The sequence below is a fragment of the Chiloscyllium punctatum genome, chromosome 11, assembly GCF_047496795.1.
Source record: "Chiloscyllium punctatum isolate Juve2018m chromosome 11, sChiPun1.3, whole genome shotgun sequence".
NCBI lineage: Eukaryota > Metazoa > Chordata > Chondrichthyes > Orectolobiformes > Hemiscylliidae > Chiloscyllium > Chiloscyllium punctatum.
The window spans coordinates 2337648-2356539 of record NC_092749.1 but is presented as its reverse complement, the minus strand read 5'-3'; the positions used below and the strand labels follow the sequence as shown (position 1 = coordinate 2356539).

Sequence of the window (18892 nt, the reverse complement as noted above, 5' to 3'; positions counted from 1 at the left end):
CTGTTTATAACACATAACATTCTGTTGCGCATTTTTTTAACTGACTGGTACATTTTAGCGCAATGTATAAATGGACTCTAAATCTGATTGATTGAGATGTTGCCATGGAGAATGCACTTAGAAATGGTGTCTTCCAACTTTTTTACAGCAATTGAAAAAAGCATAGTGCCTTGACAAATTTCTTGAGCTGTAGCCTGTGTATGAATGTATGTAGCTTCTAGCAAGTGTAAATTAGCCATATCGTGAGCTCAACTGATTGTCCTAAATTGTTTGTTGTATTTTATTTTAGCACATTCTGAACTGTTTAGCAATTGTTGTCCAGTTGTGAAGTCACAGTTTTGCATGCATGGTCTAGTTGAGTACAGGCAGCACTTTACCTGTTGCTGATGGACAAGGGCATATGCTGTTTGATATAACCCTTCAGTGGTTAGGATTTAACAGGTTACATATCTGGCATCACCACAGCACTGAATCTCACACACCCTATTACTCAGTTGCATGGAATGCAGAACAACGGTTTAGTTCATCAGAAGCATTGTATCAGTGGCAAACACCACCTTTGTTGTTTCTGTCTGGTAACAGTATTAATAGGCTAGTGTTATCTGATACTCAAAATTATTACCATATGCTGTCTGAGCACTTTTACAGAATCAAAATTGCAGTCTTAGGTATCTGGGAATTAAGAATACTTTGGATCAGGAATGACTAGGAATTGGGAATAGTTTGGAAAAGGGAATCAGGAATTATTGGGATCAAGAACATTTGGGGTTAGGAATGTTTGGAAAACAGGAGTAATTGGAATTGGGTACATTAATAAATGGAATATTGGGAATTAGGAACTTTACAGGAATTCAGAATATTTAGGGAACAGGAGTGCATGGGAATTGGGAGTAATGGGGAATTGGCAATATCTGATATATTTGGGACATGGAATATTTGGGGACGAGGAATGTTGGAATTGGGAATATTTGGGAAATTGGAATGATTTGGGATTGTAAATATTTGGGGATTGGGAATATTTGGGAAATATGAATATTTGGGAATAATTGAGAATAGGGAATATTTAGGAACTGATGATGAGGTTAAAAACAAAGGGAAGAAACTCCGATTCACAGCCAATCCGCGTTCAGATTCACTTGTTGCCGAGTGAGCCCGGGTTGTTTACTGTTTCCATGGAAACAGATTCCGGCGCAATACCGAGAAAAAAAACTGGTTATCATCAATAGAGAGGAGAACAGAGTGTAAAAGAGAGAGAGAGAGACAAGGAGAGAGAGACTGTGTGTGTGAAAGAGAGACAGATAAAGGGACAGACCGAGTGTAAAAGAGAAAGAGAGAGTGTGAGAGAGAAACAGGGAGAGAGAGTGTGTTTGTGTGAAAGAGAGAGACAGAGATAGAGGGACTGTGTGTGTGAGTGAGAGAGAAAGGATTATCACTGGGAGAGAGGAAGAGAATGAGTGAGAGAAAAAGTGTGAGACAGTAAGTGTGAGAGAGAGACAGAAAGTGAGTGAGAGAGAGGGAGGGGGGACAGAAAGAGAGAAAGAGTGAGTGAGTGAGTGAGAGAGAGAGAGAGACAGTGAGTGTGAGTGAGAGAGGGAGAATTGTCAATCAGGGCAGAGGCAATGTCCTGCTACCCTGTGAGGGGGCTTCCCCTCCTCCCAGGCAACACTTTCCAGGACCCTACGGTGAGAATGGCTTTGGGAAAGGGCATTGGTAGAGAGAAAGAGAGAGGGGGTTAACAGGGAGAGAGAGAGATGGGGTAGTGATGAGTTGGTAACGGAGAATTAGAAAGGGTCTAATGGGGAGAGGGTTAATGGAGGGAGAGAGAAAGGGGGGTAATGGGGAGAGAGAGGGTCAAAGGGAAGAGAGAGCAAAGGGGTTAGTGGGGAGAGAGGTGGTTAATGGTGAGGGGGTAATGAGAGAGAGAAAGAGGGTAATGGGGAGAGACAGAGCGATAATCAGGAGACAGGGAGTAATGGAGAGAAAGGGGTAATGGGGGGAGAGATAGAGGGCATAACAGGGAAAGAGAGAGGGGTTCATGGAGGAAGAGAGATGCATAATGGGGAGAATGAGAAGAGTAATGGGGAGAGAGAGGGGTAATGGGGGAGAGAGAGAGACAGAGATAACAGGGAGAGTGAGAGGGGTAACAAGGAGAGAGAGAGGGATAACAGGGAGAGAGAGAGATTTTGGGGGAGAGAGAGAGAGGGCAAGGGAGGGGAGCTTCGGCAGAGTATGAGACTCATTGGGGCAAAACTCCCTCAGTTCTTGTATCTTATTGTACTTTTAGGGAAAGAATTATATTGAGGAATGGGAAGGTTAGTGAGGTGGGACTGATCATTAATAAGGAATGAATTCCATGTTCCTTTTCTGAAAATTATATTGTTCTAATTGTCTTTAGAAATCTAACTTCCATCGATCACAGACTTTCATCTACAAGAATGGGATTGCTCTCCCTCTTGTGCCCAAGGTCGGGATTGGTGGGGAACCAATCCATGTCAATCAGCTGTCTCTGTCTGACGTGGATGAATTAGCCAACAAGAAACCAACATTAACCTACGGCCAGGCCAAACAGGCCCCACCAGCAGATTTCATCCCTGGGCATGTGGCTTTTGATAAGAAGGTAATGTTTTGATAGTTTGTTCAACATTCACCCACTGACCACATTTTCCATTGACCCCCAACCCTACGCCCCACCAACCACGCCTACTCCTAGTCACAGCTCTCCCCTCAATCACATTTCCTGCAACACCCCCATCCTAACTCCACCCCATCACCCACTGCTGTATTTTTTCAGTGAAACGGTTTTCTCGATTTTAAATCAGGTATTGAAATTTGATGGATATTTCAAGGAGACAGTTCATGAATCCTCACAGGAATATTATCGGGTTCGACCAATCATCCTGTACTATTACCTGGAGGATGATAGTATTGCCATTCATGAGCCTGAAGTGGATAATTCTGGACTAAATCAGGGAAAACTGATCAACAGACAGCGACTCCCAAAGAACGACCAAGGGGATTGTTGGCATTGGAAGGATCTCAATGTAGCGATGGAGGTGGTGGCTTATGGCAGGCGCTACCGTCTCACTGGCTGTGACACGTTTACATGTGTAAGTCAACCCTTCAAAAACAACATATCATCTTATTAAAATGCAAATATAAGCGATAAGGGTAGGCCTCTTGGTCTCTCGAGCTTGATCCACAACTCAAAAAATTGGCTAATCTGATTTTAACCTTAATTCTACATTCCTGTATATCCCGATTTTCCTTGGAAATCAAGAATCTACCTACCTCTTTAGAGTTAAAATTAGAATTGGATTTAATTCTCATGTGTTGAAATAATTGCCCAGAGGCTGATATCCTGTCACCAAGTCACCCTTTATTTACATGTGCCCAGTACACTGGCTGTGACCAGAGAGCTCAGAGTCAGTCCCTGAAACCAGGAGCCTATCTGAATCTCCTGGTTATATCTGTTAGCAAGGGCTCCCCAATTGGCCCAGGTTAACGGACATAATCAAGGATCTCATTATTTATAAGATCAACCTGGTTCCAATCACTACATGTGTATTTACATACAGGAGTACAGTGAAAAGTGCGCATCCACTGGCTTTTAAGGGAAGGAATTCCAAACATTCACAATCCTCTGAGGCAAAAGATGTTTCCTCATCTCTGTTTCAAATGGGTACCCCTTTATTTTTAAACAATGACCATCTAATTCTAGATTCTCCCACAAAAGGAACCATTCTCTCCACATTGACCTGGTCAAGTCACCTCAGGGGATCTTATGTGTTCCAGTTCAGTCACCGCTGACTCTTCTCAACTCCAGAGGATACAGGCCCAGTCTGCCAAGCCTTTCTTTATAAGGGGATCCAGATATTAGTTGAAAATGTGTTGCTGGAAAAGCGCAGCAGGTCAGGCAGCATCCAAGGAGCAGAAGAATCAACGTTTCAGGCATCAGCCCTTCTTCAGGAATTCGTCGATTCTCCTGTTCCTTGGATGCTGCCTGACCTGCTGCGCTTTTCCAGCAACACATTTTCAGCTCTGATCTCCAGCATCTGCAGTCCTCACTTTCTCCATCCAGATATTAGCCCAGTAAACCGTCTCTGAACTGTTTCCAACACATTAACTTTCTTCTATCGATATCATGACCAGAATTGTACATAGTACTCTGAATGCAGTCTCACCAATGCACTGCTGCTGAGCTTTTCCAGCAACTTCTGCTTTTGTTTCTGATTTGCCGCATCTGAAGTTCTTTCAGTTTTTATTTAATATTTAACTCACTGCCACATTACTTCCAAGCATGCCCAACTTGAAGACGTTCTGTCAGCTTTCGGACAGGATTTCGGTTCTGATCTTTCTCCTTGACCATGTATTCATTACCCCCTCCTCCCACTCTATCTTCTGCATGTGAACTAACATTTTCTCTAGCTACCATCAGTTTTGAGGAAGGGTCACCCTAACTGAAATGTTAACTCTTATTTCTATTCACGATGCTGCAGGACCCGCTGAGCTTTTCCAGCAATTTCTGCTTTTGTTTCGGATTTACAACATCCACAGTTCTTTTGGTTTTTATAATTGAAGCATTACATTCTTACTCTCGTATTCAATTTGTCTCACAATAAACCATAACATTCTATGAACTTTCCTAATTATTTCCTTTACCTATACACTAACCCAGTGATTCATGCACTGCGAAACCCAGATTCCATCTGCATCTCAGGGCTCTGCAACCTTTCACCATTTAGATAATATCCTTTTTTATTCTTTCTGTCAAAATGGACAATTTCACACTTTCCCATTTTGCACTCCATTTTTTTGGAGTGCACTCCATTGCTCCCCTAACCTATCTATATCCCTTTGTAGGGGCCTTTGTCCTCTTCACAATTCACCTTCTTACCTAGTTTTGTGTCATTAGCAGGCTGAGCTACCATATCTACAATCCCTTCATCCAACTCGTATCTTACATTTGTAAAGGGCTGAGGCATGAACACCAACCCTTGTGACACATCAGTGGTGACATCCTGCCAGCCTGAATAAATCCATTTATTCCTGCTCTCTGCTTCCTGTTAGCCTGTCAATCTTCTCCTTATATCAGTAGGTTACCTACAATAGCATGGGTTTATAACAATAATCTTTGATGTGGAAATCTTGTACTCTTTGTCTCTACAACATCTATATATGGTTCAGCAATAGAGAAAAGCCATGCTCATTACAGACATAGACAGAATAATATAGTACAGGAACAGCCCCAACATTATGTCTGTGCTGACTGTGATGCCATGGTCCATATCTCGCGACTCCCTGCCTGTTCATGTATCTGTCTAAATGCCTCTTGAACTTTGCCATTGTATCTACTTCTACCACATCCCCCGGCAGCCTATTCCAGGCACCTACCACGCCCTGCATATAAATGTTGCCTCGCACATCTCCTTTAAACTTTCCCCCTTTCACCATAAATCTATGCTCTCTAGTGTTTGACACTTCCAACCTGGAAAAGAGAGTTCAACTATCTATCCTATCCATGCCTTGTATCATTTTATAAACTTCTAACAGGTCACCCCTTCAGCCTCTGATGCTCTGATGAAACCAATCCAAGTTTGTCCAGTTTCTCCTATTGCTAATACACTCCAATCCAGGCATCGTCACAGTAAACCTCTGTTGCACCCTCTCCAAAGCCGCCACATGTTTTCTATAGCGTGGCAACCAGAACTGCACACAGTATTCCAAATTTGGTCTAACTAAATGTTTATACAGCTGCAACATTTATACTCAATACCCTGACCAATTTCAGGAAGCTATGGATTTACGCCCCAAGATCCCTCCGTATATCAATGTTCCGCAGAGTCCTGCTATTTATTACATACTTTCCTCTTGCATTTGACATCCCAACATGCATCACCTCACACTTGTCTGGAGTAAACTCCATCTGCAATTTCTCCATCCAACTTTCCTATATCTTTATCCTGCTGTATGCTTTGATAGTCTTACTCACTATCCACAAGTCCATCAATTTTTGGGTCATTTGCAAGCTTACTAATCAGACTGCTCTCATATATTATAAACCACAGAAGTCTCAGCAGTGCTCCTTGTGAAACTCCAATGATCACAAATCTCCTGTCACAAAAACACCCATCTTCAAAGACCAAGCCAATTTTGTATCCAATTTACCAACTCTCCATGGATCCCATGTGACTTAATCTTTTGGACGAGCTGACTATGATGGACATTGTAAAATGCTTTAGTAAAGTCCATGAGGACAACATCTACTGCCCTATCCTCATCAATCATCTTTGTCACTTCCTCAAAAAACTCAATCAAATTTGAAAGACAAGATCTCTCCCACACAAAGCCATGCTGACTATCCCGAATAAGTCCATTCTTTTCCAAATGAGAATAAATCCTGTTCCTAAAATTCTTCTTTAATAATTGCCCTTTCACTGATGGAAGCCTCATTTGGATATAATTTTTTGGATTTTCCCTATTGCCATTTTTAAACAGAGGAACAACATTGGCTAATCTCCAGTCCTCAGCTGTGGCTAAAGAGGATGCAAAGGTCTCTGTCAAGGCCCCAGTAATTTCTTCCCTTACCTGTCTCAGTATCCTGGGATAGATCCGTAAGATCCTGGGATTTAACTAAGTTAATGGTTTTCAAGACACCTAACACATCCTCCTTCTCAATATTGACATGCCCCAGAATATCAACATGCTCCTTCCTAATCTTACCATCATCAAAGTCCTTCTCCTTGGTGAATACTGAAGTACTCATTAAAGACCTCATCCACTTCCTCTGGCTCCATATAAATTCCTTCCTTTGTCCTTGGGTAGACCTTTGCTTTTCATGATTACCTCTTTGTGCCTATCATATGTATAAAATGCCATGGGACTCTCCGTAATCCTACTTTCCAATGACATTTCATTGCCCCCTTTAACCATCCAATTCTTTGTTTAAGTTCTTTCCTGTTTCCTTTATATTTCTCATTGGCCTTGTCTGATTTCAATTTCCTAAACCTGATATATGCTCCTTATTTATTTTTGATGAAACTTTCAATATCTCCAGAGTTCCTGAATCTTGCCATCCTTATCTTTCATCCTCACTGGAATGTGCCGGTCTTGAACTCTGATCAATTGGCCTCTAAAAGATTCTAGCATGTTAGATGTGGATTTGCTCCCAAAAGCCCCCTATTCTAATTTCTTCAGTTCCTGGCTTATGGTGTCATATTAGCCTTCCCCCAGTTTAGAACTTTCACCCGATGACTAGTCTTATTCTTTACTCATAACTATCTTAAAGCATTTGGAATTATGATCGCTGTTTCCAAAATGCTTTCCCACTGAAACTTTGATCACCTGGCCAGGCTCATTGTCCAAGACAAGATCCCATATGGCCTCTTCCCTAATTTGGCTATCGTAATGTCAAGAATCCCGAAAGTAAATCACCCGGGGTGCTGTTACTTGCTGATCCCTGACCAGTGATGCCAAGGTTTGAGAGAAGGGGGAAATCAGCCATGGTTCCTGCTCCTGAATGATGTCCAGTAATCCAGTGATGTCCGGTGACTGATAGAGAGTGTAACTCATCCAGGGGTCATACAGTCTTAGAGCCATACAGCACGATTTGGCCATGTCAACCAAATTTGCCAAACTAAACCAGTCCCACTTGCCTGCATTTGATCCACATCCCTCCCAACCTTTCCTATTCATGCACCTGTTCAAATAACTTTTAAATATTGTAACTGTACCTGCATCTATCACTTCCTGAAATGAAATACTAACTCAAAGAGTTTAACTGGATCCAGTGGTGAAGGAAAGGCAAGAGGCCTGCGTGATTGTTGCTAATAGTGTGAATACAACCTGGGGGCCCAGAGCTGAGTACTTGATAGCAGTGACTGAGAACAAATGTATTTGTATGGGGACTGGTCAGCTTAGTTGGCTGGATGGCTGGTATATAGTGCAGAGCAATTCCAACAGCATGATTCATTTCCTAGACTGGCCGAGGTGACTTTGAAAGTGCTGCCTTCTCAAACTTGGCCCTTGTCTGAGGTATGGTGACACCCAAGTTAAACTCAAAGAACAGTGCTGCACTGAAGCAGCCCCTTCGGCCCTCTAAGACTGTGCCAACACATGATGCTTTTCTAAACTAAAAACCTTTGCCTCTACATGGTCCATATCCCTCTATTTCCTGCCTTTTCATGCATCTGTCAAGATGCCTGTTATACATTGTTATTGTATCCACCTCCACCACTTCCTCTGGAAGTGTATTCCAGGCACTTGCTACCTTTTGTGTAAAAACTTGCCTCTCACATCTCCTTTAAACTTTCCCCTTTTTACTTTAAACCCATGTCCCCTAGTAATTAACATTTCTACCCTGGGAAAAAGACTCCGCCCTATGCATTCTGTCCATACCTCTCATAACTATGTCATTTCTTCCAGGTTACCTGTCATCCTTCGACATTACCTTCTGGTGATGTGGTGACCAGAATTGTACACAATATTCCAAATGTGGCCGAACTAAAGTTCTGTACAGCTGCAACATGACTTGCTTGTTTTTACACTCTAGGCCCTGAATGATGAATGTAAGCATGTCATACGCCTTCTTCACCACCTTGTCCACTTGTCGCCACTTCAGAGAATTGTGGATCTTTACAATTAGATCTCTCTGCATGTTGATGCTATTGAAGTTTCTGCCATTTACTGTACACTTCCCTCCCAAAATACATCACCTTGCATTTGACTGGATTAAACTCCATCTGCCGTTTCTCTACCCAAGTCTCCAACCTATCTATATCTTGCTGTATCCATTGCAATCCCCCTCACCTTTTGCAGTTCTTCCAATCCTTGTGTCTTCTGAAAACTTACTAATCAGGCCATTCACTGATCACAGATCTCCAATCTGCAAAACACCCATCCACTACTGCTCTCTGTCTTCCTTGACTAAGCTAGTATCCAATTCTGCATCCAATTTACCAACTCACTGCAGATTCCATGTGACTTCACCTTCTGTATCAGCCTGCCATGAGGGGCCTTACCAAAGGCCTTGCTAAAGTCCATATAAACAACATCTGCCACCCTGCCCTCACCAATCACTTTTGTCAATTCTTCAAAAAAAGCTCAAACAGACTTGTGAGACACAAACTTCCCTGCACAAAACCACGCTGTCTATCGCTAATAAGTCCATTAATGTAAGTAAATTTTATACCTAAGAATCTTCTGCAATAATTTCCTTACCATTAACGTAAGGCTCACCAACCTGTAATTTCATGGATTATCCCTGCTGCCCTTCTTAAACAAAGGTCCAACGTTGGGTTGTTACCAGTCTTCTGGGACTTCTGCTGTGACTGAAGAGGATAGAAAGATTTTGTACAAAGCCGGAGCAATTTCCTCACCCGCTCCATATAGGTCCCATCAGGTCCTGGGGATTTGTCTACCTTAATGCTGTTCAAACACCCAACAACTCCTCATTTTTTAATATTGACATGCCCTAGAAACTCACCAGCTGCCTCCATAAAATGAGAGAATGGCACTATCAGTTTTATTTATTTTTGTGTGCACAGTTAATTTGACTTGAAAAGATTGTTGGGTTCCTGCTTGCTTTGTTTCTCCTCTCAAGCCTGTTGCTAACCTCGTGTTGTTTCTAATTTCCCAGGATTTTATGGTGAGCCATGGCATTATCCCAAATTGTCCAGAGATGATCCCACCAGATCCCTACATCGAAAGTCGCAAAAGAAACCCTGCTCGGGAGCATATCACTCCCTCAGACTTTGATAAACTCAAACAGTTCCTGACCTATGACCGAAAGGTTTGTATCCTGACCCGTAACTTAAAGATTAGTAACCTGACCTTTAACTGGGAGCTTGTGACCCAATGGCTTGCTAACCAATCACAAGTCACTGGATTGGAAATTAATTATCAATAGAAAGCAGAGCTTTGGTTAGGAAAGCAGAGAGTCTCTGTCTAATTGTCAAGTCCAGTGATTGTCACAAACAATACATGACCAAGGAATATTTCAATGGCTTTGTGTGAGGGGGAATCGTAGTCAGCCTTGTTCCCAACACATCAATTAATATAGTTTCCGGATTATATGGTTCAGCAGATTGTGGCATTTCTGCCGAGAGATACCCACAGCAGCTGATGATGGGTCAGCCAATGGGTGAATGGAAATGTGAAACTCTGGGGATGGGGGTGGGAGAGAGCTAGTCTTTGGAGGAAGTGGCAGGGTCCAGAGAGATGTGATCCAGGAGGGAAACAGAATAAAATGGGAAAATGGTCCACAGGGAAGAGGACCTGAGGGGTGGGTGTCCAGAGGGTAGAGGGTCTGGACAATGCAGTCTGGAGGGACATTGAGTCCTGAGGGGAGTGAAGCCCAAGGGAAGGGATTTGGAAGGGGATGGTTTCCAGGATTGAGAGGGGATCTGAAGGGCAGAGGCTTCACGATGGTCCAGAGGTTAATCTTAGGGAAAATAGCCAAGGGGATGGTGATGGTAGCAGGGTGGAGGGTATCGTGGGACTGGGTGGGATCGGCACAAAACCTGTGGTCTCTCCCAGCATCATTACTCTCTGCCTGACTCTCCTTACCTTCGGCAGGTTCTGAGATTCTATGCTTACTGGAATGACACAGACAATATGTTTGGTGAGTGCAGACGGTACATTATACATTATTATCTGGCTGATGGGACATTGGAAATCCGTGACGTTTACGAAAGGAATGATGGACGAGATCCTTTTCCAATGATGGTGGGTCGGAAGCGTTACCCCAAAACATTGAAAGACGAGGCAGGTGAGAGTCTAATTTCCAGAGTGAAACTCACTCTGACCTTTACTGCGTTACAGTCCCACACACACAGACTCTTACTGGGGTACAGTCACACAAAGTGACTCTCACTGGGGTACAGACCCACACACACTGACTCTCACTGGGGTACAGTCGCACACACACTGACACTCACTGGGGTACAGTCCCACACACACAGACTCTCACTGGGGTACAGTCCCACACACACAGACTCTTACTGAGGTACAGTCACACAAAGTGACTCTCACTGGGGTACAGACCCACACACACTGACTCTCACTGGGGTACAGTCGCACACACATTGACACTCACTGGGGTATAATCCCACACACACGGACTCTCACTGGGGTATAGTCCCACACACACGGACTCTCACTGGGGTACAGTCCCACACACACTGACACTCACTGGGGTACAGTCCCACACACACTGACTCTCACTGGGGTACAGTCCCACACACACTGACACTCACTGGGGTACAGTCCCACACACACTGACACTCACTGGGGTACAGTCCCACACACATACTGACTCTCACTGGGGTATAGTCCCACACACACTGACACTCACTAGGAATGGGTCATATACTTAATAACTTTCACTGGGGTATGGTGTCCCCCAGACACTGACTCTCACCGGGGATATAGCTCTGAGTCCCATTGATGGTCATTACCTCCCTCTCACACATTGTTTTTCTGTCCCTGCCTCTGTAGCAACCTTCCCCTCGATCTCAATGGAGGTGTCTGACCAGGAGGTGAAGGAATGGTATGGTCCACGGGATTTCATTGTTGGTCAATCTGTCACTCTTCTTGGCCGTGAATTCTTCATCTATGACTGTGATGAGTTCACAAAGAATTACTTTTACCAGAACATTAGGGGGGTGGAGCTTCATCCTGTTGATGTCATCAAGAAACCTGCACCACCAGAGAAAAAGGTTTGCAGTATTTTTTTTATTGAATTCATGTATTCCCAGGAAACTGTGATTAAGGGGTTACCCAGTATTCCTGGATTGTGTCCTGTTGCTGGTGGACAGGTTTTGGGGAGTCAGGATGTTCGTCTTTTCCACAATATCTAAAAGATTAGTCCAGTTCAGTATCTAATGAACAGTAATATCCAGGATGTTTGATAGTAGGGAATTCAGTAATAGTGACAACATTGAATGTTAATTGGTGATGTTTAGGTTGTCTGTTGTTGGAGATGGTCATTGCCTCACCATATCTCACACCATTGGAAGATTTTGGGCAGACAGCCGGGATAAATGGGTCTTTTTCCCTTGGTATGTCATAGCTAGTGAGGTGCCACAGGGTTTGACTCTCAGGCCCCAACTATTTACAATCGATATTCAGGATTTCTCAGCAGGGAGATAAGATGCTAGAGCCAAATTTTCAAATGACACTAAAATAGATGGGAAATGAAGTTGCAATGAAAAAAAAAAGAACTTTACAAAAGAACAGCAATAGATTCGGTTAATGGGCCAAATTTGGCAAATGGAACAAAACCAGAAATTGCTGAGAAAGCTCAGCAGGTCTGGCAGAAATCAGAGTTAATATTTCGGATCCAATGACCCTTCCTCAGAACATTGGCAGATGGAGTTTAATGTGATTAACTGTGAGGCTATCTGTTTTATTTAGAAGCTCAAGCTTTCAGAGTGAGGCTAGTGGAGCAGGATCATAAGATACAGAATTTATAGTAAAAGATCAAAGTGTGATGCAACTTTTACTATAAGTTCTATGTCCACTTATCCTGCCCTACTAGTTACCTGATGAAGGAGCAGCGCTCCGAAAGCTAGTGCTTCCAAATAAACCTGTTGGACTATAACCTGGGGTTGTGTGATTTTTAATGTTGCCCACCCCAGTCCAACACTGGCATCTCCACATCATTAACTGTTTTAGATTAGATTACTTACAGTGTGGAAACAGGCCCTTCGGCCCAACAAGTCCACACCGCCCCGCCGAAGCGTAACCCACCCATACCCCTACATCTACATCTACCCCTTACCAAACACTATGGGCAATTTAGCATGGCCAATTCACCTGACCTGCACATCTTTGGACTGTGGGAGGAAACCGGAGCACCCGGAGGAAACCCACGCAGACACGGGGAGAATGTGCAAACTCCACACAGTCAGTCGCCTGAGGCGGGAATTGAACCCGGGTCTCTGGCGCTGTGAGGCAGCAGTGCTAACCACTGTGCCACCGTGCCGCCCACGGTTTTGATCGGAGAAATGAAAAGGCAACCTATTATCTAAATGGAGAGAAACTGCAGATGGTTTTGGTGTGGAAGGATTTGGTGAATCACAGAAAGTATGCAATTAGAGCAGGTAATAAGGAAGGGAAATGGAACATTGACATTTATTGCTAAAGGAATAGAGTGTAAAAGTTGGGAAGTGTTTCTGCAACTGCACAAGGCAATAGTGAGACTGCACCTGGAGCATTGGTTACAATCGTGGTCCCCGACTTGACAAGGGATGTGATTGTATTAAGAGGCAGTTCAGAGGAGGTTCACTACCTTGTTTCCAGAGATGAGGGATTTGTCTTGGGCAGAGAGTGAGCAGTTTTAGACCTAACACTCTAGAGTTTAGAAAAATGAGAGAAACTTTAATTGAGGTATATAAGATGCTAAACGAGATTGACAAAGTAGATGTAGAGAGGGTGTTTCTTCATGTGTGACAATATAGAAGGAGAAGCCATTGTCTTACAATAAGGGGAAGCAGTTTTAAAATGGAAATGAGGAGAAATTATTCCTCTCAATGGATCACAAATCTGTGGAATTCACTGCCCTAGAGTGTTGAGGATGCTGGGACTTTGAGTAAATTTAAGGAGGAGATAGGCAGAGTTTTAAGTAGTAACAGTTTGAGAGGTTATAGGGAGTGGGCAGGAAAGTGGAGTTGAGGTTGAGATGACATCAGCCAAGTTCTGAACTGTTTTAGCCATCCAATATCTGTTGTGTACAACTTTTTTCTGCTTTATCCAGGGAACTCTCGGCATGTACTTTGACGATACCCCAAAGTGTCACCTCTTCAGAGGCAGCCCATTGTTCAGTTTCAAACTCAATGCCAGTTTTTTATACCATTAAGACCACCCCCCCCCATTAAGACCACCCCCCCCCATTAAGACCACCCCCCCCCATTAAGACCACCCCCCCCATTAAGACCACCCCCCCCATTAAGACCACCCCCCCCATGAAGACCACCCCCCCCATTAAGACCACCCCCCCCATGAAGACCACCCCCCCCATTAAGACCACCCCCCCCATGAAGACCACCCCCCCCATTAAGACCACCCCCCCCATTAAGACCACCCCCCCTCATTAAGACCACCCCCCCCATTAAGACCACCCCCCCCATTAAGACCACCCCCCCATTAAGACCACCCCCCCATTAAGACCACCCCCCCCATTAAGACCACCCCCCCCCATGAAGACCACCCCCCCCATTAAGACCACCCCCCCCCATTAAGACCACCCCCCCCCATTAAGACCACCCCCCCCATTAAGACCACCCCCCCATTAAGACCACCCCCCCCCATTAAGACCACCCCCCCCCATTAAGACCACCCCCCCCATTAAGATCACCCCCCCCCATTAAGACCACCCCCCCCCATTAAGACCACCCCCCCATTAAGACCACCCCCCCCCATTAAGACCACCCCCCCCCATTAAGACCACCCCCCCCCATTAAGACCACCCCCCCCATTAAGACCACCCCCCCCATTAAGACCACCCCCCCCCATTAAGACCACCCCCCCCCATTAAGATCACCCCCCCCATGAAGACCACCCCCCCCATTAAGACCACCCCCCCCCATTAAGACCACCCCTCCCATTAAGACCACCCCCCCCCATTAAGACCACCCCCCCCATGAAGACCACCCCCCCCATTAAGACCACCCCCCCCCATTAAGACCACCCCCCCCATTAAGACCACCCCCCCATCCCCCAAGTAATGATTTCACTTGGGATTTGCTGTTGTTCTTCTTCATAATCAACGTCACCTAAATCTTTGCCAACTGACTCTTGAATAAAACAAAGAACAGCAAATGCTGATGCTCTGACGATATACCCCAGTGCAGCTTATCACTACCTGCCTCAACTTGATTTTCTTTCCCTTTGGCCAACCTCTTCCCACTTACATCCACAATTCTTCTGGCATTTTAAATCAATTTCGGAATTTCCAGTTTGCCGACACCAGCCACCACCTCATCAACACAGACGTGCAATTCCTTTCCACACCAGGATAGTGTCAGGGCTCTCTGCTCCTATCTGGCCTAAACCATCTTCATCTCCTCTCACCCTCCTCCGCCCGGCCAGGCTCATCCTCACTCTGAACAAAGAAAAAAGAAAATTTACAGCCCTCCAAACCTGAGCCAATTCAAATCCACTCTCTAAACCTATCGCCCGATCCCGAAGCATCTGTATCCCTCTACTCCCCACCTCCTCATGCGTCTGTCCACACACACCTTAAACTGAACACTGATGCAAAGTAATCATTCAGAATCTCACCCATTCTCTCAGGTTTGACACACAGCCTTCCTTCATTATCCTTTATAGACAATAGACAATAGGTGCAGGAGTAGGCCATTCTGCCCTTCGAGCCTGCACCACCATTCAATATGATCATGGCTGATCATCCTTAATCAGTATCCTGTTCCTGCCTTATCTCCATAACCCTTGATTCCACTGTCCTTGGAGCTCTATCCAACTCTTTCTTAAATGAATCCAGAGACTGGGCCTCCACTGCCCTCTGGGGCAGAGCATTCCACACAGCCACCACTCTCTGGGTGAAGAAGTTTCTCCTCATCTCTGTCCTAAATGGTCTACCCCGTATTTTTAAGCTGTGTCCTCTGGTTCGGCACTCACCCATCAGCAGAAACAATTTTCCTGCCTCCAGAGTGTCCAAACCTTTAATAATCTGATATGTCTCAATCAGGTCCCCTCTCAGTCTTCCAAACTCAAGGGTATACAAGCCCAGTCGCTCCAGTCTTTCAGCGTAAGGTAGTCCTGCCATTCCAGGAATTGACCTCGTGAACCTACGCTGCACTCCCTCAATAGCCAGAATGTCTTTCCTCAAATTTGGAGACCAGAACTGTACACAGTACTCCAGGTGTGGTCTCACTGAGGCCCTGTACAGCTGCAGAAGAATCTCTTTCCTTCTATACTCAATCCCTCTTGTTATGAAGGCCAGCATGCTACTAGCCTTCTTCACTACCTGCTGTACCTGCATGCTTACCTTCATTGACTGGTGTACAAGAACACCCAGATCTCTTTAGTGGACCAATCCTTTCTCTAGTTACCCTCTTGCTTCTTATATAAAAATAAAAAGCTTTGGGATTCTCCTTAATTCTGCTTGTTAAAGCTATTTCATGTCCCCTTTTACCCGCTTGATTCCTCGTTTAACAATGGTCCAACTCTCCTGATATTCCTCTGAGGCGCGTCCTGTTCTTAGCTGCCTGGACCTTATGTACGCTTCCCTTTTCCTCTTGGCTATTTGCTCGATTTCTCCTGTCATCCACAGTTCACGAATCTTCCCTTACCTTTCCCTTGTTTTCAAAGGGACATGTCTATCCTGCACTATCTTTAACCTATCTTTGAAAGCCTCCCACATCTCAGATGTGGCCTTCCCTTCAAATAGCTGTGTCCAATCCACATTTCCCAGCTCCTGCCTAATTTTGATAGAATTGGCCTTGGTCCAGTGTAGTACTCTCCCCTTAGGATCACTCTCAACTTTATCTATGAGTATTCTAAAACTTACAGAATTGTGGTCACTGTTCCCAAAGAAATCCCCCACCACAACTTCTACCACCTGTCCTGGCTCATTCCCCGGTACCAGGTCCAATATGCTCCCTTCCTTTGTCGGACTATTGACATACTGCTCTAGAAAACTCTCCTGGATGCTCCTTACAAATTCTGCCCCATCCAGACCTCTGATGCTAAATGTATCCCAGTCAATGTTGGGAAAATGAAAATCTCCCATCACCACCACCCTGTTGCCTCTACATCTTTCCATAATCTGTTTACTTCTTTGTTCTTCTACCTCACGCTCACTGTTGGGATGTACTGCATTGTAACAACTTCCCCTTTAACATCTCTCACTTTCTTCGGTGAAAGTGTGGCCACGGGTACCCACAGGGGTCCAGTTATGCCTGTCCCTTTGTGGGGTTTGCGGAACATTCCTTGTTCCAGTCATACTCAGGTCCCCCCCCACAACTCTTCCTCTGCTACATCGATGACATCATCAGTGCTCCTTCCCTCTCTTGTCCAGGCTTGGAAAAATGATCAATTTCACTTCCAACTTCCATCCTGCTCTCACCTTCACTTGACTCCTCCCTTCCCTTCCTCAACATCTCTGTTTCCATTTCTAGTGGTAAGCTGGCCACCAATATCCCCTACAAACCCATTGACTCCTCCAGTTAGCTTGACCATACATCCTCACACACTGCTTCCTGTAAAGAATCTATTCCATTCTCCCAGTTTGTCCAAACCCATCACATCTGTTCTGATAATACCAACATCCACAAGAGGGCCTCTGAAATGTCCACCTTCTTCCTCAATCCAGGATTCCCAATCACCGTAGTAAACAAGCTGTGTCTGACCCATTTCTTACACTGTGCCCCTCACCTCCTGTCTTCCCACCCACAATACCGACAGGGTCTCATTGTCCTCAAGTACCACTTCAACAGCATCCGCATCCAAAAGATCATAAGGCACACTTCCGCCACCTCCAGCAGAATGCCCTACCAGATACATATTCCCCTCCTCTCCCTTGTCAGCCTTCCTTAGGGACCGTTCCCACCGGGACACCCTGATCCAACCCTCCTCCACTCCCAGTACATCCCCAAACCTCCACAGCCCCTCCCCCTGGAATCACAGAAGGCACAACACCTGCCCATTTACTTCCTCCCTCCTCACCATCCTGGGTTCGAGACACACATTCTGGGTAAAGTACTGATTTACCTGAATTACAGTCAATCTAGTTTACTGTAATTATTGCATTTATCATGATGTTTTATGTTCACGGATATAACCACCATCTTGTTTCGAGTCTAATCAACCTCCCAGTCTGATCATACCCAATCATTGGCCTCTCCCTTTCTCCTGTTCTCATTCATCAAGTGAAGTGATGAAGGGGCAGTGCTTCGAAAGCTTGTGATTTCAAATAAACCTGTTTGGACTATAACCTGGTGTCATGTGACTTCTGACCTTGTCCACCCCAGTCCAACATTTGCACATCCATATTATGGCCTGTTCTCATTGGCTGCTGTGCTAAATACCCTGTTCTTATTGGTAGTTGTGTTGTAATACTCTGTTCCCATTGGCTCTAGTGGGTTCCTCCATACAATGGATTTGGATCAGTGGAGGATTCACTGGGGAATTGTTTATCGTTCATCCCCAAACCACCAAAGAAGGACGTCCGCAAAATTCTGGAAATGGACAAGGTCGTCCTGCGATATGAGGCTAAGATGGTAAGAAGTATTGTTTCAAGTGATGTCTGTTTAAAGGCTCCCATAGGATGCACTCACAGCAGAAGTAGAAGTCACATGACTACATTAAACCAATTGTATTTCTTCAAATATTTCCCTTTTTACAGCCTTTGCACTGTGCAGCCTGGAAACAGGCTCTTTGGCTCATCGGCAGTGGTCAGAAACAACCTTCTAACTATTCGAACCCCATTTCCCAGCACTTAGCCTATAGCCTTGTAGTATTGATTTGAAGATGCCGGTGTTGGACTGGGGTGGACAAAATTAAAAATCACACAACACCAGGTTATAGTCCAACAGGTTTAATTGGAAGCACTAGCTTTCAGAGCGACGCTCCTTCATCAGGTGGTTGTCCTGATTCGGAGGGGAGCTCCGAAACCTAGTGCTTCCAATTAAACCTGTTGGACTATAACCTGGTGTCGTGTGATTTTTAACTTTATAACTTTGTATACCTTGACATCACAAAAATAATTCTTAAACGTAATGAAGGTTTCTGGCTCTGCCACTTACAGGCAGTGGATTCCAAATTCCCACAACCCTCTGGGTGAAAAAGATTTTCCTCACATCCTGTTTTAACCTCTTACCCTTTACTTTGCATCTATACCCTGGTCATTGATCACTCCATCAAGGGGTAAGCT

General features: G+C 44.7%; 1 protein-coding gene across 1 annotated transcript in view; it reads left to right on the top strand.

Annotated features, from left to right (window-relative positions):
* The first annotated feature begins 1252 nt into the window (after positions 1–1252).
* efhc1 (EF-hand domain (C-terminal) containing 1) overlaps positions 1253–18892 on the top strand; it is a 45932-nt gene continuing 28292 nt past the window's right edge. Inside the window, exons 1-7 of the mRNA XM_072580186.1 lie at positions 1253–1682; positions 2396–2617; positions 2820–3107; positions 9635–9787; positions 10573–10765; positions 11494–11714; positions 18099–18239. Of these exons, the coding sequence (XP_072436287.1) occupies positions 1620–1682; positions 2396–2617; positions 2820–3107; positions 9635–9787; positions 10573–10765; positions 11494–11714; positions 18099–18239 (1281 nt within the window). The 5' untranslated portion in view covers positions 1253–1619. The remainder of the gene's footprint in view (positions 1683–2395; positions 2618–2819; positions 3108–9634; positions 9788–10572; positions 10766–11493; positions 11715–18098; positions 18240–18892) is intronic.